The sequence below is a fragment of the Cylas formicarius genome, unplaced genomic scaffold, assembly GCF_029955315.1.
Source record: "Cylas formicarius isolate icCylForm1 unplaced genomic scaffold, icCylForm1.1 PGA_scaffold_8__14_contigs__length_24414737, whole genome shotgun sequence".
Classification (NCBI taxonomy): domain Eukaryota; kingdom Metazoa; phylum Arthropoda; class Insecta; order Coleoptera; family Brentidae; genus Cylas; species Cylas formicarius.
Window position 1 is genome coordinate 11,517,559 of NW_026844361.1, and position 23,582 is coordinate 11,541,140.

General features: G+C 33.1%; 1 protein-coding gene across 1 annotated transcript; it reads right to left on the minus strand.

Annotated features, from left to right (window-relative positions):
* Positions 1–4,642: 4,642 nt before the first annotated feature.
* On the minus strand, positions 4,643–21,894 carry LOC132706139 (cytochrome P450 4C1-like). Its single transcript, XM_060677288.1, has 8 exons — positions 21,775–21,894; positions 19,946–20,156; positions 16,929–17,126; positions 12,831–13,016; positions 11,101–11,429; positions 10,975–11,043; positions 10,261–10,426; positions 4,643–5,944 (listed from the first exon to the last, which is right to left on the minus strand). Exons 2-8 carry the CDS (start codon positions 20,145–20,147, stop codon positions 5,589–5,591), a joined length of 1,506 nt encoding a protein of 501 aa, XP_060533271.1. The 5' UTR covers positions 20,148–20,156; positions 21,775–21,894; the 3' UTR covers positions 4,643–5,588.
* Positions 21,895–23,582: the final 1,688 nt, after the last annotated feature.

Here is a 23,582-nt window from a genome sequence, read left to right on the forward strand (position 1 = left end):
TCTTTAAAATCGTTTAAATATTTTTCCAACTATACCGGATGACGCAAGAAAGTGAGAACACTATAACTTTTAAACGGCATGAGGTAGCGATTTGAAATTTGGAAGGGTTGATATAGGCTGAAAATGGTTGCACTTCCGGTTTGAGCGGAAACGACAGTAACTTTCGAATTTTAAACGGCACAACCTATATTTTTTTGCATTTTTGGATTCAGGAGATCATTCTGCGTAGGATAGGGCGGTTTTTCTTTTTTTTTTTTTGCTTTTTTTTTTAATTTTTATTTTCTTATTTTTTTTTGTTTAATTTATTTCTTTCCACCGCATGAGCTTGTCGAGAGCTTCTCCTGCATTTGTAATCTTAGCTACTTGACAATTAATAATGAATTTTTTCCTTCCTGTGAGCTTATTTTTCAACGGATTTTGAAAATGTTGCTGTCAAAATGTTACACAAAAAGTATCGGCTTTAAAAAGTGTTTGTTCCCACTAGGGTGCATTTAAAAAAAAACTAGGTTATTCTTAAAAATTAATAGTTCATTGCATTTGCCATTAGGCAGGTAAAGAAAAGTTTCATTTACAATTTTTTACATAATCAGGTGACCCGGTCACAACCACCTAGACACAATTTTAAAAATTAAATAAAAATTAAAAAAAAAACAAAAATTGAAGAAAGAAAAACCGTCCCCTATCTCCTGAATCCAAAAATGAAAAAAATCAAAAAATTAAAATTCGAAAATTACTGTAGTTTCCACTCAAACCGGAAGTGCAACCATTAACTACATATTGTCAAAAAAATTTCTCAAGCCGTTTCAAAGTTATAGTGTGTTGCCAGTTTCTTGTGTCACCCGGTATAGGTTCCCAAATTTGTAAAATTCCAACTTTTCCGCAGTTAATGTCTGCTTAAAAATATTTAGTTTATACGATTTTTAGGACAATATATAGGGTGTTCCGTTTGAAGAAAAATAGATACCGTTCATATAAATTTCCATGCAAAGTAAAAAAAAAACTTTGAATAAAAATGTTAAAACAGTTTGAATGAAATTACGTGGTAGTAAGTAGAAAACTAACTTTTTTTTAAAGATTCTGTATTTACATTAAAATAAAATCGCCTCTACGCTACTGTACTTCGGGTTATATGGTATAGATTTTCAGCATTTAATGACGAGTTCTTTTTTTTATTTATTTTTTTAACAAAATGAACGCGCAAAAAAAATGAAAAGCGTGAATGACGCTTTTTATTCGCCATGTTGAAAAGTTGAATATTTCTGTGCTTGAGAATTTTACGGAGACATCTTGAAAAATGAAAACTTTGTATTTTTTTTGTGCGTTAGAGAAAAAACCTTAACTTTGTTATTAAATGAAACGAAGTAAGTAATAAGCATTAAAAAAAATTAGAAAAAAACTATTCTTCTGATTGTACGCATTTTGCTTAGTTGGCTAGCACAGAATTAAAAAAATATATTTATATTCTTAGAAATATATATTTTTTTAATTACTCATTTTAGGAGCTTTATTCCTTTTTTAAGTTTAGTTTAAACCATTATTGCCATTATTACCACAAAAAATCTGGTAATATTACTCTATCGAAATAAATACCACGTAATTCTAATTAATTTTATTCGCGATTTAGAGTGTAATTTAATTTTGTCCATCGTCATTATAAGGTAGCCTTATCGAAGGTCTGTATATACATACTCGTTCCATGTGGGTGTTTAATTGTTAATTGTTGAAATTTCTGATTTTCAACGTTGTAGATAATTCCTTGGAATGCTGAAATTAGTTTACGCCTAAATTAATTTAATTAAGTAATGTGTCTAGAGAGTACCTTTTTTGGACGAGCAAACGTCTACAATAAGGCAAACTGACATTTTAGATGTATTTATGGTAAAGCGTTAAAATGTCAGCACGATTGTTTGCTTTGGTAATATTCAGCGACATTTTCCAAAGCAAATCACTTTTTAATATTTTTAATCTCTTTTTATATTTTGGTTGTTGTTATTTGCCAAGGTAAAAATGAAATGATGCACATAATTGTTTTTTTAACATAAGTTATTTTTCGTTTATTATAAATAAATTGTTATTCGTCCGCGGGTATATCAAATTTGAACGAAGCTGTACATATAATATTGTTTTTCGAAAATTTGTTTAGTAATTTAAGCATTGTAGATCCAAGTTCTGTAAATTAAATTAAGTCATCAATTCTTGACATATCTCGTTTTTTTTTATATCTCCCGAGCCCCTAAGTTTGGAATATGAAATCATCTTTGCATTACAAGGAGGTTGTTTACAAAAAATCGCAAAGATTAAATAAAGGGAAATAAAAGACTTTTCCAAAATTTTACGTAAACATTGCACATCACTTAAAATGAATAATGGCATAAAGAACTAACAAACCTCAAAAAAGCGAAACAATAAATGAAACGCTTATACGAGGTGTTGTCAAAAGTAAGGTGACTTTTGTATTTGGGCGGGCTAGGTCACTTCGATCTTAAATTGCAATTTTTTTGACTAATCCAAATTGTCGATAGTGAAAGATTAGATACGATAATCAACAAGAAAATAATACCCAATATTAATTTCAGATTTATTTTAAGAAAAAATATACCGGGTTACACAGGAAAGTGGGAACACTATAATTTTTAGACGGATCGAGAAGCGTTAATATGGTTGCATTTCCGGTTTGAGCGAAAACTACAGTAACTTTCGAATTTTAAATGGCACATCCTTTTTTTGGCATTTTTGGATTCAGGTTTTTCTCTTTTTTTTGTTTTTTTTTTAATTTTATCTATCATTGACAATGAAAATTTACTTGTCTAATGGCAAATAGCATCTAATGTAATGAACTATTAATTTTTTTAGGATAACCTAGGTTTTTCAAATAGCACCCTAGTGGGAACAAAACTTTTTAAAACCGGTACTTTTTTTGCAAGATATTGACACCAAAATTTTCAAAATCCGTCGAAAAATAAGCTCAAAGGAAGGGGAAAACCAGAGAAGTATATATGTTCTCATAAAAACAAAATATTGCTTAGGTGGCTTTGCTTCTATTTATCATCAAGTCGACATGAGAAACTGGAGTGCGGAGTTGGGTGTTATTGTTATATTTTAAGTACTTTTAAAAGGTTTCATCACAAAAAGGGCTAAGCTGAGTTGATCTGAATCAAGAAATGAGAAAATTAAACCCTTTTTGTCCTCAAATTGCTTTCGAAAAATCGTCACTGGGCGGGGCAACTTCGTAGCGCGAAGCGCGAAACAACTTTTTATTACAAAAGGAAAAAGCTTCGCGGTTTCGTGTGGTAAAAGGACGCATTGGACCACTATGAAACTTTCTCAAAATCGATGTAATTTAATTGTGCATGCACCCTGTATAAAATGTCCTTCACATCTCGTCGAACTTCAAAGTTACAGCAAACATCGGTAAATATCAAAATTTGCACAAATAATAGCGTTGTCGAATGATATTTTTTTTAAATATCTGTCGCCCGTATAATTGATGAAACATGAAACTCTCTCGCGACACGGTTTACGATACTGTTCAAATAAAATTATCCTATCTTTAACGGTTTTTCATTTATCGCCAATAATTTACCAACAAAAACGGAAATTTTTAGGATATTTCGAAGTAGAAGTTATAGCACTGGATTTTCCACATTTCCTGGTATAACAATTTTTTGAAAATAGTAAATGGTTTTCGAAAAAATTAGTTTTTTCTGACACCATGCAGTGCGCCGAATAAATCAATGATGTCATCGCGTCTTGACAGCCCCCGAAATAACGATTTCAATATAGATTTTTTCAAATATCCCGAGCAGCCTATGGGATAGATGAAAACCGCAAATACAAAAATTGTAGCTCTTGATGCGGCCTATGACATCGTGAACCAATTAGCCATATTTTTTGCGATTTTTGATTTGCGGTTAATAAGTTACTCTATAAAAGAACAATTCTCTTGGTCTTTTAAATTTTTGCCTATAATTTGAAAACCCTATATATAATCGAAAAAATGCTCGATATAAATGTTGTTGCACTGGATCTTCCGCGTCTGCCGGTTAAAGAATTTTGCCGATCGGATGAACGATTATGTAGGAAAACGTATTTTTCTGGAAGCTAAAGTTACCAAAAAAAAAATTCAAACATTTTAAAAAAATAATTGGTAAAATTTGATTGCGCCCAACTTCTGCCGTTTAAATGTGGATGGGAACTTTTACTTCTCTGGTAAAATTACCAAAAAAAAAATCAAAATTTAAAAAAAAATACTTGGTAAAATTTTATTGCACCCAATTTCTACTGTATAAATATGGACTCGAACATTTACTTCTCTGCTAAGTTTGAAGTTGATATCTAAAAATTTAAGACACTTAACACATTTCTCATTTAGCACGAAATATCTGGAACACCTTGTACAATTAGTGAAAAGCTTAAATACAATAGGTTTTTTGTCTATGCGGGCTATATCACAATAAAAAAGAAAGTGAGATCTGAATCATAGTCTTTCAGTTATAACCAATTTTCAATAATAGGGGAACCCATTTTTCAGTTTTTTTGGATTTGCGGCGCACCCTGTATATTTCAAGAATATTTTTGGTCTCGTAAATAGTTTTTGAACCCTTGCACGAGCGATTTTTTATTTTTTTATATTATTATTTTATATTATTTTTATTATGTGTTATGTATGAAGTCGATTACTTCAAATTTCGGACACTTATCGTGTTTCATAGCAATATTCAAAAAACAATCGAAAATCGCGAAAAGAAGGTCGATACCAGCGTCGGATCCGGGCTATTTCTTATAAGCTTATGTGCCTCGTGTAGGGTTAAAAAGGAAGCAAATTTTGATTTTGTAGCTCCAACGGTTCGAAAGTTATTCAGGAAAAACCAAAAGACGAGAACGGAGAACAGACAGACAAAAAAAATTTTGTTTTCTACGGTAATAATTTCTGTACCAGCGGCGATCCCATAGGAGCTACCGTTACAGAGATATAAAATTTTTATACAAACGCAAGTACTTTCAAAAAATTCGATTTCATCGATTTTCGAAAGAAACAAACAATAATAATATAAAAACAATAGTTACTATTTTTTAAATACCAAAATAGAAGGAACCCATTGAGTAGTAAATAATTACCCATGGGAAAAACAATAGGAGCACGAAAGTATAAAATTACAGAAGCATTCGTGGTTTTATATTCTTTCTGACTCTTATATTTCGTGGAACTCCAAGTTTCCTGGTTCAGATGATACTTCTCCTCGATTCAAGGCCCTTAAAACGTATGCAATTTTTACAGAAAATCTTACCAACCAATTATTTGTTCATGACAAACTGCAAGCAGACTATTCTCTACTTACACCAGCTTTTTAAATGGTAACATTAAAGTATCTTCATGATAGAGCGCGTCACTTGCTGTAGGTTAGAAAAACGAAGGTTTAGATACGTCAAAAAAAAATCACATGATTATCATGTCAAAAGGATCCCTGAAAACGACTAAGAAAAATCACGTCGTATTTCTCACGTCAGCCGCCAACAAGCATTTGTATCTCTCGCAATGAATAATTGAAAATTCGTCATATTTTCGGTATGAAATATTTTTATTGGAGTTACAAATCCGCCTTTCTGCGTTCGAAAGCGACCTTGAACCCGTCTTCGGCCCTTATCAGTATATTCGCGGTGATTTTAATATCCTCGATCCTCTTGTACGAGTAAGAGTGGAACCTGTACCTCCTCAAAACGGTAGCGACCAGTACCTTCATGTAAGTCATTCCAAATTTTCGACCCAGGCAGTTCCTCGGTCCGCAAGAGAACGGGGCAAAGGCGCTCGAGGGTCTCTTCGCTATTTCTTCGGGGAGGAACCTGTCCGGATCGAATTTCAACGGATCCGGCCAGTATTTTTCCATGCGGTGGGTGACTAGGAAGGAATACACGATGGCCGCACCTTTGGGAATTATTTTGTCGCCTGAAACGTTGTTAAAATCGTCATTTTTCTATACATGCTATTTTGGTGATCGAGGAAAATAATCTCGATCACAAAACGTAAACGTAAGAGAGCTACAATCGTCCCTATATGTTACCAAATTTGATGCAAAAGGATTTTATAACTAGAATTCTGATTTTTATGCACAGAAAAGGCTTAACATAGACGCATAAATATGTACGGTTTATCCAAAAATATGTCAAATATTATATGCTTTTTTCTACCATCTCTCTACTTCTGTGTGTCGGAAAAACGTCCTTTCGACGTTGTCAGAAGTAATGCACCTAATGATAAAACTTTTATAATTTTTAAGTAACTTTTGTTGTTACACTATTACATTTATCAAGGATAGTTTTCCCTATTCTGCTTGGAATTGTTTGCAACAAATGTTCGAACTCTTCTGCTATTGAAATTGACTCGAATTTTTTAATAAAGCCACTTAGAAAACTAAAATTAGCTTTAATATATGTCAACTGATAAATTTTTAGTTTTTTTGATTCAATCAGCTGAATCTGGAAAGTGTAATACAATGTTTTTTATTTGATTAAAATGATTCGCGTGAAATAAGGCAGCGTCTTACCACGTGCCCCATCGAGTAATTCCCGGTTTAGGAGGTAAAGGAACGTTTGGCAATGTGTCTCTATAAACTTGAACTCGAAGAGGTGCTTTAACAAATATTTTTTTTAAGTTCGAAATTAAAGAAAAACTGACATCTAATTTCTTCGGAAACTATTTATAAATATAATTAATTAATTTAATCCCGCTTGGGTCATATGGGCTGCTGCGTCGGTGACTAAGAAATATTTTATCAGTTGCTAGTATATCTGGAGCCGAAAAAGCCATTAAGGTTCAATTTACAAATCGAACAATCTCTATACTGTTAGTTTCTTCCAACTATTTTGTACATATTAAAAAAGATTTTGGTAAAATATTTCCATTCAAAACACAAACTAATAAATTCGTAACATTTTTAATATGATTTCTTATGTCTTGAATTACATTTTTGTAAATGGAGCTTACATAATTTTTTCAAAATGTACTTTCACGCGGTACATTTTTGTTGCAAAATGTTTCTAAAAACTGTTTAAAATCTAGTGTTCTGTACTTTATTAAGGGGAATATTTGCACTTAACAGCGCTTCACATAGGTGTAAATTAAAATTGTCTTGATCAGTTGTTCTTGAAGATGCGGCTGAAATGCAAAAAACTGCGAAATTGTATTCTTCTTCATTCTCACCCATGCACTTTTGTGTTTTCCACCGGTGACTTGCTGGTCTATTTGTGATTTTTTCGCACACGTAAACGTAAAGATAAATATTCATTTTAACATAATGTTAATTATCTAATATATAATAATATATAATATCTAATATAGTAAATCAGCTTGATATATATTCAATTACATATTTCAAATTAATTAATGTGAACTTACCACTTTTCCACAAGCCTTGCAGAATACTTCTTTTCCAAAGATAGCTCTGGATGATTTTTAATCCATACAGGCACCAAATGATAATTCACTTTCGGCATTTTGAATTCAATGATAGTTCACTCTCGGACGCTCGGACAGCAAATAAAATGTTAAATGCTTGGAAAAATTGAAAAGTACATATAAAGAGGTGTGGATGTATTTTATGCAATCACAAGCACCATCAGTGATCATTTTCAGAACACTGTGTTCGAAGTGTTTTCGGAGCGCGAGCATTGAAGATGCCAAGTGAGATTTTGGCGAAACGTATACGTATATATGTATACAGGTAGTAATAGAGGAGGAGAGAATTTAGTTTTTAGCTTTTTAAATGATCATTTAAAATATCAAAATTATGGTCAATCGTCTCAATTTAAATGAATGGCATGGTTAGAATACAAAATTTTATCTTTATACGCCCTTTTATGTTCGTTAATGCGTTTCCTTAATGTTCTACCTGTTTGTCTGATATAAATTTTGGTAAGTGATCCCCATCTCAACTTGTAGGCGCCGGATTTTTACGTTTTTCGTAATTTATTTTTTTATTGTTTTTTAAAAAATGTCCTATGGTGTTTTCAGTTATAAAAGCAATATTAAGATTTATATAGATGTTTCGTAATTTTCTTGATATTTTCTCCTATGTATTTTATGGTTTTATAAATTTATAAATAAATTCTTTTTCAAAATTTTCTGTAGAAAGTTGTACATTAAGTAGTCTATGGATGAAAGCATTTTGTGTGCGTAAGGGTGATTTCAGTTATTGTGAATTATTGTGTCCGTGTGTGAGGGTTTATAGTAAATGGAAAAATCTAATTTGTTTTGTAGTTTAGTTATAGTTAAGTCCAGAAAGTTTAGAGAGTTATCCAGTTCCGTCGTATGATAAACTTTATGCGGTTATGTATGGTATTAATAGGATTAAAAAGGACTGCAGTTGTGTTTCCTTTCCAGTGAAACAAGATTGCTTTCGAAAAATCGTAGCTGAGCGGGGCAAGTTCGAGCGCCTAGCGCGAGGCATCTTTTTAATATAAAAAAAGAGTTTCGCGGTTTCTTGTGATAAACGGACGCGTCGTTTTTCTATCGTGCTCCTGCGGACCACTATGGAACTTTCGCAAAATCGATGTAATTTAATTGTGCATGCACCCTGTATAAAGTGTCTTTCACATCTCGTCGAACTTTAAAGTTAAAGCAAATATCGGTAAAGATTAAAATTTGCACAAATAATAGCGTTGTCGACTGATATTTTTTCAAATATCTCTCGCCCTCTATAATTGGTGAAACCTGAAACTCTCTCTCGATACAGTTTACGATACTGTTCAAATAAAATTATCCCATCTTTTACGGTTTTTCATTTATCGCCAATAATTGACTCACAAAAACGGAAATTTTTAGGATATTTTAGAATTTTTGCCCATAAACGACACACCCTGTATATGATTCAATCATTGTTCGAAGTAGAGGTTATAGCCGTGGATTTTCCACGTTTCCTGGTTCAACAATTTTTTGAAAATATTAAATGATTTTCGAGAAAATAAGTTTTTTCTGAAACGATGCAGTGTGCCGTAATAATCAATGACGTCATCGCGTCTTGACAGCCCCCGAAATAACGATTTCAATATGGATTTTTTCAAACATCCCGAGCAGCTTACGTTATAGACGAAAACCGCAAATACAAACGTTGTAGCTGATGATGCGGCCTATGACACTGTTTGAACCGATTAGCCATATTTAGCCATATAATTTGAAAAACCTGTATATAATCGCAAAAATGTCCGAAATACATGTTATTGCACTGAATCTTCTGCGTCTACTGGTTAAAGAATTTTCCCGCTCGGGTGAACGATTATGGACGAAAACATATTTTTCTGGAAGCCAAAATTACCAAAAAAATCAAAATTTTAAAAAAATACTTCTCTGCTAAGTTTGAAGTTGATATCTACAAATTTAGTACACTTAACACATTTCTCATTTAGCACGAAATATCTGGAACACCCTGTACAATAGGTGAAAACCTTAAATACAATAGTTTTTTGCTGTCTATGCGGGCTATATCACAATATAAAAGAAAGTGGGATCTTTAGATTATAACCAATTTTCAATAATAGGGGGACCCATTTTTCAGTTTTTTTTTAATTTGCGGCGCACCCTGTATATTTTTAAAAAATTGCCAAGAAGAAAAATTTATTGAGCATTATCTTCCGCGTCTTTTGGTTCAAGATTTTTTTTGTTCTCGTAAACGGTTTTTGATAAATTATGTTTTTTGTAGACCCTTGCACCCGCGATTTTCTATTTTTTTAGAATACTTCCCGACCCCCCAGCCCTCCCATTTTCAATAGGTTCCGTCACGGGGCAAACCTGCATATATGTGCCAAATATGAAGTCCATTGCTTCAAATTTCGGACACTTATCGTGTTTCACAGATGGATACCGGCGTCGGATCAGGGCTATTTCTTATAAACGAAAAGACGAGAACGGAGAACGGACAGACAAAAAAAATTTTTTTTTCGAAGATGATCATTTCTGTACCAACGGCGATCCCATAGGACCTACCGTTACCGAGCGTAGATACTTTCGAAAATTCGATTTCATCGATTTTCGAAAGTACTAAGCAAAAACATAATCTACGTATCTACACCGTGATATTTTCTAAATTGCCCATGTAAATTTCTGCAAGTAACTGCCTAAATGGGTTTCCCATAATTAATCCTTCTTTTGCAATGTAAAATCGACCATTAAATTCAAAATAATTTTAGTCTATACAAACTATTGCCCATTTGCAAATGTACTATAACTGGTTCGTCGTTGATAATTGAAACAAACTGTGAGCACATTACCGAGATCTATGTCTTCGAAGGCCGTTCGAAGCAGAAACGGAGCCACAGGGAACAAGCGCATAACCTCGTTGATAACTCGTTCGATGTATTTCAGTTCCGGCAAATCCGACATTTCGACGGCTCGTCGCGGTCCAATCACTTCGAGAATTTCCTCGTAGACCTTTTCCTGCAAAAACAAGTTCTCGAATTGAAAAAGAAAGGTTGTAAGGTTACTGCATAGACAAAGAAAAGAAATAGATGTTGTTCAACTTACATTGGACAGTTGAAACTGTCCTTTTGAATGTTGATTTCGGGATTTTCGTTTTTTTATTCTGGCCGTTTTAAAGAGTCATTTGATTCTGGCTAAATTTAATTAACTTTGGTTGGTGGAAAATTGAACTGAGGTGGCTTTTACTTGATAAAAACCCATTTAACGGGATCATTAAGAACTAAAAGCTTAGATTTTCACGAAATTATATATATTCACATGACATTTGCTTCGACAACACCGTTTCTTTATCAAATGTAATATTTACAAACTACCTGCTACTATATATACCGAAAAATAATGGGGAGGTATTTAAATCTAATTGGTCGGTGTATAAAGGAGTTTTGTAAAAAGTGTACAATATCATATTTTTATCTTTTGTATGCTTATAATAAATTAATTGAAGTTAAATTAAATAATTAAAAAAATGACTTAACAAAATCCCTGAAATACATCACTCATCTTACCTGCACGTCTGGATGAAATCCGAGGACCATAAACAAGAAATTGGACGTCGTGGTCGTGGTATCGGCGCTCTGCAAACACAATTAACGTGAGACACTGCCTTCGTAACGTCGTCGCTAGTTTTTTACAGCGATCAGCATCGTCAGCATTTCGTCCACCATCTCCGAATCGGTATACCGATTGTCCGCCAGTAGAAAATCGAGGAAGGACACGAATTGAGCGTCCATTTTTTCAGTCGGTTGTCGTTTGCGTTCGTCGACGATTTTTTGCACAAACGTTCTCACTTCTTCGACGAGCAGTATCGCCTCTTTGCCCAGAGGCGTCTTGTAAAACACAAAATCGCTATGAAGGTAAATCCTGAACACTCTCGTCGCTAGTATTTGCAGGCCTCGATCAACTAGGCGTACGAAATTGCTGCCTCCCGCGTACGCGTGTGCCTTTATCCCTAAGACGATCTCTGGAACGAGATTTTGGGATGATAAAAAGGAGACTTCAACGCGAGGATAAGAACGGAACCCCGGGTGGCTTTTACTCGATGAAAATCCATCTAACGCAATTCAATTAGAAAGAAAAATGTTTGCAAATTATTTATCGAGATCAAAATATTACAATATTCCAAGATCTGCATACAAGATGTCCAGTATAAGATAGGACACCACCTTATCTCAGAAAAGTTAATTGGGGTGTTACCAACCTTAAATTTATATTTATTTTGTATATACAGGGCTCTTCATTTTTCGCGGGCGAGTATCAACTTTCTTATTTTAAATGAAACACCCTAACAAACTAACAAGATACGCGATAGCGTAGGTGAATATTTTATTAACGAAAAAATCAAAGGAAAATTAATAGTTTACAAATTAATTAATGCAACAGTTGTTCATTTTTTTTTTCAAAGAAACTTCCATAGGCTACTGTAATGCTGCTTACAAAACTTCTGGATTCCTCCTGCGTCGATTTTTGCTTAGACGAAATTGCTGACGTTTCGCCAATCATCCTGTTGGCTTCTTCAGAGCAGTTTCAGTCAAACTCTGAAGAAGCCAACAGGATGATTGGCGAAGCGTCAGCAATTTCGACTCAGCAAAAACCGACGCAGGAGGAATCCAGAAGTTTTGTAAAAAGCAGTTATTCAATATGTTCAATATCTAACAAGGGATGATATTCTTGCTTGTTTCACTCGAACGGAATGTCCGTAACTAAATTACAGAATAAATTACAACTACAAAACACACGTAATAATTCACTGCCACAAACACAAAATGGCTGGCTTCTATTAAAATAAATAAGAACTAAAAGTTCAGATTTTCACCAAATTATATATTTTTACATGAAAATTGTTTGGACAACAGCGTCTCTTTATGAATGTCTATATATAGTATGCTATATATAGTAGCAGGTAGTTGTAAATATTACATTTAATATAGACACGGTGTTGTCGAAACAATTGTCATGTAAAAAATGGATTTTCATCAAGTCAAACCCACCTCAGTTCAATTTCTGGCTTTTATTCTTTATCGCCGCCACTGTCCACAGAAAATTTTTAATGGAGAATTAAATATTTTAAAACAAATACTTTTTACATATTAAACACCGAAATCAAAATTTATGAAACAATAAAAAGAAAGTTTCGAAACATTCATGGGTGCTTCAAAACTGTGAGCCAGAGGAACCCACATATTGCTTAAAAATATGTTTTTTTATTGCCAGCTAACCTAAAGGAGATGGAAAAACGAAACGAAAACTGTCGCAAAACTCGGGCAGTCTTCAAAAACTTATCAGTTTCGTTTATAATTCGACGTTACTGTAATTTTTATATGTGCCACCCTGTATAAATATTCAATGTCGAATGCAACATTACCGCACGATATTTCGAAGATCCACTTGCTAATTAAGTTGTTAATGTCGATTTCACCTTTGCCAGCGTACCCCTTCATCTCTTCCACTAAAACTTCGGTCTCCTCGACGATCGCACGGAAGTAACTGCACAGTTTCCTGTGACTGAACGTAGGTTGAAGTATTTTCCGGTGTTTCTTCCACGTAGGCACTAGACAGAGACAAAAACAATAGCCTAATTGTTACAGTCAAATTAAAATTGCCACCCCAATATATTTTCGTCATCACACCTACAAAAGACTGTATTGAAGTACCAATACCCTGATATACGAGGTGTAAGTTAACTTTCGTAATTGGGTGGCTGCATACATTCCATCTTCGATAGATTTTTTTTGGTATGTTGGTACACATGTCCGTAACATATGTTCACAGTTTAAGTCAGTTTGCATTGTTTGTGGCCCAAAAGGGTTGGACATGTGTGTTGTGTGCTCGGCGATTTTCTGTTGTCAAAAAAAAAATGGACCAAAGAGTTTGCATAATATTTTTTGAAAAATAGAATACGGTGCTACAAAACATCTAAAATATTGACAACGGCATATGGTGAATCTACTTTGAGCAATAAAAAATGTTTGTGGTACAAGCTGTTCCAAGATGGCCGAGCACGTAATAACTGATGAAAGCGTTGAAGAAGTTGAACAATTATTATACAAGGTGTTCACAAAAAAATTCCATATTTATAAACAGTTTTAATTAAATATTTCGAAATACACATATTTAAGTAAATAAAAAAATAATAATACAGGGTGTCCCAAAAGTAACGATTTAACAAAAAAAATGTTATTTATTTAATATAGATTAAAATAAAATATTGTTACCGGATTTTTTAAAATATTTAAGTTTGCTTGAAAGAAACGAAATAAAACAATAACCGGGTTTTTATACATCTAAGGCATCATTCTATTAAACACTTTGCTCTGTTTTTGTTGTTGACGTTAATGACCTTCCTAATTAGTCTTTGATAAGGAAAATGTTCATTGTACGAAATGTATTATGAGTTCAATTCATTAGTTTGGGCTCTTCCCTGGTCCACCATGGCTCGTGTCATACAATTATTTTTGAAGTTGTTGGCTTGAAACGTGTTTACTTCAACCAAAAATATAGTGCATTTACAACCAACCCCTACTGCTTATTACTGTTTATTACTCCAAAACCGCAGCCCCTTATAGAATACCATGCCGAGCAGAGCCGTACTCTTACCTACACTAACAAGCGGGATATAAGTATGTATTCAATGTACTTCACCGAGCAATTCATGAAACATGTACATAAAAAAATGGTACAATGTAACAATTTATTACGTTTCATTTCATTACATTTCTACATAGTATCATTATAAATATACAAAATAATAAATATAATAATAATAAAATATCATTCACTTAAAAAATCGTCACTAATATTTTCTTTTATTACTCGTTTTCCACAGTTAGAACAGCTTCGTACTGACATTTTAGCTACCTCTTACCGAATTACGTTTACTGTACTGTCACTAAATGTTTATTTTATTTTTAATAACTCCACAAGTTGTTTTTTCGTGCTCTCTTCAAAATATAAATCATTTTCATACAGAAATTCTTTAATTTCTTTTTTTAATTTTGGGCTTAATGATACGAGGCATTGCCCAACACAATAACAGTATTTGGCGATAGTTTTGGTTAGTTCCGTAGTAATCCACACTTGAATCTTTGACGTTTTGGCAGACAAAAATAAGGCATCTTTCACCCAAATATTTTTGGACCCAGCATTAAGAATTATTATGGCATTTTCCATGTGTGAAGTTGGCACGTATAGTACACACTTGTTACTTTCAAAAAACCGACGAAATCCAATTTTTTCAAAGTATCTACGCTCTAAAAATTTTATATCTCGGTAACGGTAATTCCTTTGGGATCGCCGGTGGTACAGAAATGATCACCATGGAAAAAAATGTTTTTTGCCTGTCAGTTTTCCGTTCTCCGTTCTCGTCTTTTGGTTTTTCCTGAATAACATTCGAACCATTTGAGCTACAAAATTGAAATTTGGCTCCTTTTTAACTCTCCACAACATACATGATCTTGTAATAAATCCCCTCGATCCGACCCCGGCATCCATCTTTTTTTCGCGATTTTCGACTGTTTTTTGAACATTGCTATGAAACACGATAAGTGTCCGAAATTTGAGGCAATCGACTTCTTACTTCATATTTGCCACATGTATGCAGCTTTGCCTCTTGACGGAACCTATCGAAAATGGGAGGGCAGGGGGTCGGGAAGTATTTAAAAAAAATGCGTGTGCAAAGGTCTACAAAAAAGACAATTTTTCAAAAACCGTTTGCAAGACCGAAAAAATTATTTAACCAGAAGACGCATAAACTTTTATTCTTGACAATTTCTCAAAAATATACAGGGTGCGCCACGAATTAAAAAAAAAACTGAAAATGGGTTCCCCTATTATTGAAAACTTACAATAATTTAAAATCTGTGCTTTAAATGTCAATTTCTCTTACATGACGATATAGTCTGTATAGACAGCTAAAACTTTTGTATTTAGGGTTTTCAAGGTGTTCCAGATATTCCGTGCAATATTAATAAACTTAATAAGTGCCTCAAATTGCAGCTACCGACTTCAGACTTGGGAGAGGAGTAGAAGTCCGGACAAGAACTATATTTTTTTAATTTTAGAATTTTTTTTTGGTTATTTTGGCTTTCAGAAAAAATCTTTTGCAACCGTAATAAGTGGGAGATCCGGCGCTATAACTTTTGTGTGTGTCGATTATTTGTAAAAAAAAAATTCTTAAAATTTCCGCTTTCCTGGCTAAGTAATTAGTTGTAAATGTACAGGGTGCGCCAGATATTTGAAAAAATGTAATTTGAAATCGCTATTATTTGTAAGTTTGGTGCATGCACAATAAAATTACATTGATTTTGCGAAAGTTCCATAGTGGTCCGCAGGAGCACGATAGTAAAACAATGCGTCCCTCTAGGACAAGAAACCGCGAAACGCCTTCTTTTTGAAATACAAAGCTGCTTCTCGCTACGCACTACAAACTTGCCCCGCCCAGCGACGATTTTTCGAAAGCAATCTTGTTTCGTCTAAATACACTATTGGATCACTTTGCTTTCGAAATTTTTCCATTGCATTTAAATAATCCACCCCAAATTGTTTGAGATTCCATTATCACTTGAAGTTTATTAATTGTTTCGAACTAAAAATCCATTTTCTTCAAACAATTACGCAACGACTCTTTGGCACAACAACTATTCACTTTAAAGCGTCGTAAATTACATGCCTAATTAGATCTGCGTGTTGCTCTTTAAAAACTCGCAGAGTACCAGCATCTTCTCTCACTTTCCTCTTGACTATCCCATTTGAAACAATTTTTCTTACGGTTGACTTCGGAACTTTGGTCATGTCACTTGTTTTTATTGCTGCTCCTACTTCCCCTTCTGAATTTCTTATAAAATTATAAACATTTAAACACTAACCAAAAACATAGTGCATTTAAAACGTCAAAGCAATAAATGCACTATATTTTTGGAAGTATTGTAGCCGCAAAATTTGTTCCCAAACTACTTAATTTTGAACAAAAGGACCGTCGAAGCTGCTCAACGACGTTAATAATAATCCGGATATGCTCATATGGTTATAAAGTCGAAACCAAATCATAGTCGTCCTAATGGAAGAACCAAATGTCAATGCTTATTGTGTTTTTTGATTATAGCGGCGCAGTAAGTCAAGAGTTCGTACCACAAGGCCGTACGGCCAACAAAAAGTGTTACCTTAAAGTTATGCGCCGCTTGCGTGAATCAATAAGAAGAAAACAATTGCATTGCATCACAACAATGCAAATGCTCAGTCGTCGTTGCTTCTGTCTAACTTTTTGGCCAAAAAAAACCACAGGCATGCCTTAGCCACCATATTCCCAGGATATGGCACCCTGCGAGTTTTTCCTGTTGCCGAAACTTAGGAAACCCATGAAAAGAAGAAAGTGTACTATATCTGACTGATATTGAGGAATGAATAAAAAAATACATTTTGATAAAACTAAGAACATAATGGCTATATATTCAAACACTGTATTTACCTGGCGCTGTCAGCAGTCCGTGTCCCAGAGCTATCTCAGCGATCCTGTAAATGTCAGCTTTCTGCAGTGCATGCTCGCTGTTCAGTATAGTATCTATATCTTTGGGGTGCGAGACCGCACAGTATAATTGCGGTCCAAACCACAATCGGAAACTGCCATGGTAGCTTTTGTACATCTGGGACAGGGTAAGAAAAATATCTGAAATGCATGATTTATTATTTTCACCTGGAAAGTGGAAATTTTTTCTACTTTCGTACTCTGCCTTTGGTGGCCCCAATTTTTGCTGGTACCCCATGTTATCGATCCAGTTTAGTCAGTAAAAATACAAGTAATTCCGTATTATATGACAATGTTGCTATAAAATCGCTACAAAAATGGAAAAATTTGAAGATTCAACATTGGTGATTCTATATGTCTTATATCTTAGATGTGTGTTTGAATGTTTTCGAAAACAAAAACTCACTCAAAACTCAAGGTGCAGTCAGCAAATCCAAGTTGCTCTATTTTTAAAGCTCTAGATACAAATAAGCTAGTAGCAAATGCTAAAGAACCAACAGTTTACTCTATATTTATTTATTTCTAGCAAGAAGTGGTAATTGGAATATTGAAAAGAGTTAACAATCGTTCATTTCATGATTCATGGCATTAGATTAGGAAAGGGTTAGATACACAAAATGTGGGTCCCTATACTGCCTGGCTAACCAACCGTACAAGATTGGCCGGTACAGTATCAGATTTTTCCGGATTTGTCAATATATAGTTATATTTAATCCCCCAGAAAATTTATAAACATTGGCAAGGCCGCAATTCCACATTGCTCAGAAGTTCAAGCCGCAATAAAAAGTATTTTATGGTAATGAAACATTAAAATATGAACACGAAGCATTTGGCGAAATATCTATAATAAAGGAATTTGTAACCTATGAAAAAATGAAAGATTGGCGAGCTAATGATATGTGGATGGTGGTTGGGTTTGCACTCTGCCTACCTCATGCAGAGGAAGGAAGAGTATTTTCAATTATAAATAACTTTTGCAGTACCGAAAAAATTGAACTGGGGTGGCTTTTACTTGATGAAAATCCATTTAACAAAATAAATAAAAACTAAAAGTTATATTATATATATTCACATGACAATTGTTTTACAAATATTTACAAACTCCCTGCTACTGCATATATCGAAAAATGACAATAAAACCTTATTTAATGTTGTTGCGAGAATTGAAGTTTAATAATGGAGAGGTATTTATATCTAATAGATCGTTGAGCAATACATTTGAATGTCCCATTTTGTTAATCTCCATGGCTTCCAATAAATTAAATTTTCTACTTTTTGTGGCTGTATGTAAAATATCAACATTGTCGTCAAAAATGTGTGTATGTCCAATATAAATTTTAGGACATGACCCGCATTTCACACTGTAGATGTCTGATTTTTGAGATTTTGGACACTTCGTTTTATTCTTTTTTAAAAATTTTCCAATTGTGCTGTTAGATCTGAAAAATATTTTTTTACCACATTTTTACAAATGTTTTCAAACTTTTTTACTTCTATTCTCCTATGTATGTAATTGTTTTAAATTGTTCGTGTTCTGTATTAGGTTTTGGATAAATAGAGTTTATTGTTGTCTGGATTTGTTTTTTATTTATAATTTTATCGATAATGGAGTGATTGTAGCCGTTATTTAGTGCAATTTGTTTAAGGATATTAAGTTCTTTGTTGTATTTTTCTGTTGAGAGTGGCGTATTAAGAAGTCTGTGTATAAAAGAGTGAAATGCAGCCATTTTGTGTGCATAAGAATGATTTGAGCTGTTTTGTATGATTGTGTCCGTGTGTGAAAGTTTATTATAAATGGAAAAATCTAATTTGTTTTGCGTTTTCGTAATGGTTAAGTCTAAAAAATTAATCTGCTCAATCTCGATGGTGAATTTTATACGATTATGTAATGAGTTGATGTAATTTAAAAAAAAAATCAATTGTCTGTCTGTTCCAACAAAGCAAGCAAAGACATCATCTACGTATCTATACCACAATAGAAAACTTTTACTTAAAGGATGTTGTTTAAAAATAAAAATCTCTGCTAACAAAGCACTAAGTGGGTTTCCCATAATCAAACCTCCCTTAGAGATGTAAATCGGCCCATTAAATTCAAAATAATTTTGGTCTAAAGATACTAGTAAGCAATCTAATAAACCTTGTTTCACCAATGCGTTAACCTGTCTCCGAGTGAGGGTGAAATCTACTAACTCTATCACATCCACAGGTGGAATACTGGGAAATAAGTTTTGTACATCAAAAGACAATAGTGTTGCGTTAGAAAGGATTTTGATATCTTTAATTTGGTTGATTGATTCAAAAGAATATTTTATTGCGAATTTTGGTTTAAAATCTGTGTGGAACTTTAAAATATTTACTAATTTTGTGGAGAGTTTAACTGCTGGAGCTGTTACATAAGACACGACTGATCGAATGGGCATATCTTGTTTATGTAATTTAACTAAAGAATATAATATCGGCGGTTGTGGATTCATAATTGTTAAAAAATACTTATCTTTGTCACTAAATAATGTGGAGTTAGTAATTGCTTCCTTGATTTGTCTTTGATACAACTCAGTAGGATCGTGTTTGATACATTGGAAAAGTTCTGGTTTAAGAAAATTGTTGTTGTTTTAGTTCTTATTTATTTTGTAACTAAAAAAGTCAACTTAGATGATTGCTTAGATGATGTTGAAGCTGCAACGGAGGTTGAACTTTTATTTATTAATGCGTTTGTTGTTGTTTGTTGTAAATTTTTGAGAATTAGTTATTAGATATTTGCGAAAAAATATATTTTATTTCCGTTATTTATTAGTGTATTATGTACTAAACAAATAAATAGAAGCTTCAAACAAAAAAAATACCATTGTATACAACAATAAATTTATTAATTTGATGCTTGCGCTTTTTATTTGTATTTACGCACTCTTTACCAAATAATCAGACTCTCGAGTAAAGTCAATATAAAAGCAAATTCTTACCCAACGAGTTGCCCATGAACGACAAAGCGCAACCGAGAAACGGCAACGACGGTGGCCCCGACCAATTCCTAGTCTTTGCATTTTGTATCCGTTGCCGCCATGACAGATGGAAATAATACGCGAGGAGCGTACTCGCGAAAATCGCAATTAGAACATGCGTAGGCGACACCCCGTTGTAGAAAAACTTTGGAGTTTGGTCCATGTTTTTGAGCTGAAATCGAATATTATCAATGACGATTAAAAACGTTAAAAACTTCAATAATAAAAAGGCATGATAGAGCTTTTTAGAGGAATATTTGGATAGCACTTTTCTACAAAGATAATAATTACAGATCTAGATTTAAAAAAATAACTGTACAAATATAACCTATTTTATTCATTACATTTTAATATAAATTTACAAAAGAAACTTCTATGAGACCTTAACAAACAACAAAAGCAACAAAATTAGAGAAGGCAATTATACCTTTTTAATCATGCTAAAAAATAATTAACAATTAAAAAGCAATTTAAGAAAGGCAGGAACTAAAATGTCATGTATGTTTTATGATTCATAACCTCCCCGCTATGCATAAATATGGGAGGTATTTGATTAGTTTTGGTTAGTTTTGGCTTGTTTTGGTTTTGGTTAATTTGGTTTAGGAGATACAAAAAAAGATTCGTACAGAAGTTTCTTAGATTTTCCTGAAGATTTTAAATATTATAATTTTGTTGAAATCCGTGTTTAAAATAATGGCAACTTTCTTAAATGAGTTATATTCGAATTTTGTATAGTTTAGGTAGAAATTGAGGTTATGTGCTTTTTTTCATACTTTGACTGCCCCATATAAAATTGTGTTGTGACACTACTGATCAATGTATTGCAACGATAATTTAACCACAGACTAAGAAATTGATGCACTACTCAATCAGTTTGACAGATGCGTCTCAGCTTATACAGGCTGTCTCAAATAGGTAGTGCCGTTTTGACGAATTCAGTTAACAAAATCTCAAGATTTTTATTCAGATATCAATTCTAGGACAAAAAACAAGGAAACTTTGTATTTTATCTTATATTTAAATTTTGCTTACTGTTTCAGATATTCGAGGTTAAGATTGAGTAGTGTAGTCCGCGGTAAAATTTTCGTTGCAATACTTGAATCAGTAGCGTCATAACACAGTTTTATATGGGGCAATGAAAAAAAACTAGAACCCTGGAAGAATAAGACTGTGATAGTTGCCTATTCTGAGTAAAGGCAATGTCAAAGACAATCTGTACCATTTTTTAAAATTTCTTTTCCATAAAAACGGGTAGGTTTTTATCAGAAAAAATATGAATATATAGTGTGTGTCATTTGAGAAAATCTAGTACATATTTTACGTCACCTTCGAATAACGCTGATATCCAATATAAGTGATCTACCTTTAAAAAGTAATGGCAAGTGTAAAAACTACCATTTTTTGGAAAAATTAAAATATTAAAGAAACTATTACTTTAGCATTGAAGAATTTTGAAAATAGTCACTTTTTATTCGTCGCTACTTTTTCAGTCGACCTGTATACTGTAAAATACTTTTAAGTTGTGCATCAAAACAATTTTTAAAACTTTTAGTGTTTACCGTTTTCTCATAACTTTGCTTTGGCCTGTGTTGTGATATTTAAAGCCCACTGTGTCCAAAACTTTCCAAATGTTACTGATTCCATAGCCTACTCTATTAGGAAAGATATTAAGATGTTTTTGGAAAGTATCTCCGTTATTCCAAAAACTGTATTAGAAAAGTAAAAAGTGTTTTTGTTGCAGTTAGGTAAGTTATGTAAAACTTAAAAAACTAGACTTAAAAATTGCTTACCTGAGAAGCCCGTTGCGTTCAGTACAGTGGAAGCGACGATTCGAATAAATGAAAGCAAAGGTATCACCAAAATATCTACATAAATATAACTACATAAATACTGAAATTTTGTTATTAAACAGTCGGAAACAAAAAATGTATAGCCAATTAACGACTATAATTGTGTAATAATTTTCCGTGATAGGTTGTCTAAAAAAGGGTCCGAGTCTCCTGAGGAGGACGTGAAAATAACTAAATAATGTGTTTCTCATGCTCATGCTTCATAAATTGTTATGAGAAATTGTTTTGCACTAACTAGCAAGCTCCTCAAAAAACTGCGTTGGTTCGATTTCCCATCAGTTTTTCTACAACGCACTAGGATATAAAAAAACGTTCTAAGAGTTTAATGTTGAGGGAGAATAGAGATATGGGAAAAATGGCATACTGTTGTTTTGTTACCATTTTGGGCACTTTAATGGGGATAGATTTTTTGTGAAATTGAAATGCCGTTGAGAAAATTATGATGGCCTTCTTGGTTTTTGAGATTCAGGGTGAAATCCAAAACTATCGATATCCAATCAATATCCAAATAACCAATTATTAACACACAAGAATTTCGATACTTTCAAATTCAATTATTTAAATCATTATAAAAAGAAATCTAAAATTGAAAGATCGTTAGATCGTGAAGGTCATTTTACAGATCCGTTGATATATATGCGTTTTTGAGGGAAGGGGTCATCTAAAAATGACATCATTACAATATACTATATGTCTAGATATAATACGACCAAAAATATATTGCACCTATTGCTTGAACGTTTTAAGTATTGTACCGTTCTAACTATACTACCGATACTTTATTATTATTATATATATTAATAATGATACTATGTAGAAATATAAAAATAATAAATTTTTACTTTGTACTATTTCAAGAATTGCTCGGCGAAAAAGATTGAAAACATACTTATATCCCTTGTTAATGTAGGTAGATAAATTCCTAGGGTAAGGGTCTGCTCGGTAGAGTGTTCTATAAGGGGCTGCGGTTTTGGAGTAATAAACAGTAGGCAAAATTAATCACGGGGTCGGTTGAAAAAGCACTATATTTCTGGTGGAAGTAGACCTGCGAGCTGTAAGAACTCCTTCATAAAATCGATAGTCGTTGTTCCAAAATAAAACACGATACCCCAAACCCAAAGCGCACTTGTTGGGCCCTTACAAAAGCAAAATGGCCGTTTTCTGTCTACCAGTTCCACGTCTTATGGCGATTAAACATTGCAGAACTTGAAAGGTAACATTCGTCGGACCAAATTACAAGTCTCATAAAAATATCGCTGATTAGTATTGATTTGGATACAAATGACGATTTACTGCTAGATTTATTTTCATTAACTATGGTAATATTATTCCGAAGCTTTTTGGGCATTTTCATTCCATTGCACATCATATTTTTCAGAATTTTCATAGGCCATTATTATACAAAATTAATTGAAATGCAAAAAAAAACAAATGCTAGCTAATAAAAATAAAAGTAATAAAATGTTTGACATATTTGCTTTTTTGTTTTTAATGGATAATAGCCAGCTATTTACTTAACATTATAATCATACAATATTTATCATGAAGTGAAGTGATATCAGGGATCAATCTTTTACTGTATATCTTATGTACAGGTTATTTATATTTTTGATTTCGTTGCATTATGATGAGGTCATGCACATGTTTTTACTTATAGCGAGAAACATGATTTAAGGTTACATGTGCCTAAAACTCGGGTGCTACTCTGTGCTCGCGACTCTGCAATGCCATTCCTGAAAAGGTACTTG

What these genes read in the sequence shown, in the direction of transcription:
- LOC132706139 (XM_060677288.1), bottom strand. Translation starts at nt 20,147, where the DNA reads ATGGACCAAACTCCAAAGTTTTTCTACAACGGGGTGTCGCCTACGCAT. An exon ending in CGGACTGCTGACAGCGCCAG is followed by an intron (nt 13,017 to 16,928) that starts GTAAATACAGTG and finishes GTCTCTGTCTAG; the next exon opens with TGCCTACGTGGAAGAAACAC. An exon ending in GATCTTCGAAATATCGTGCG is followed by an intron (nt 11,430 to 12,830) that starts GTAATGTTGCAT and finishes ATCTCGTTCCAG; the next exon opens with AGATCGTCTTAGGGATAAAG.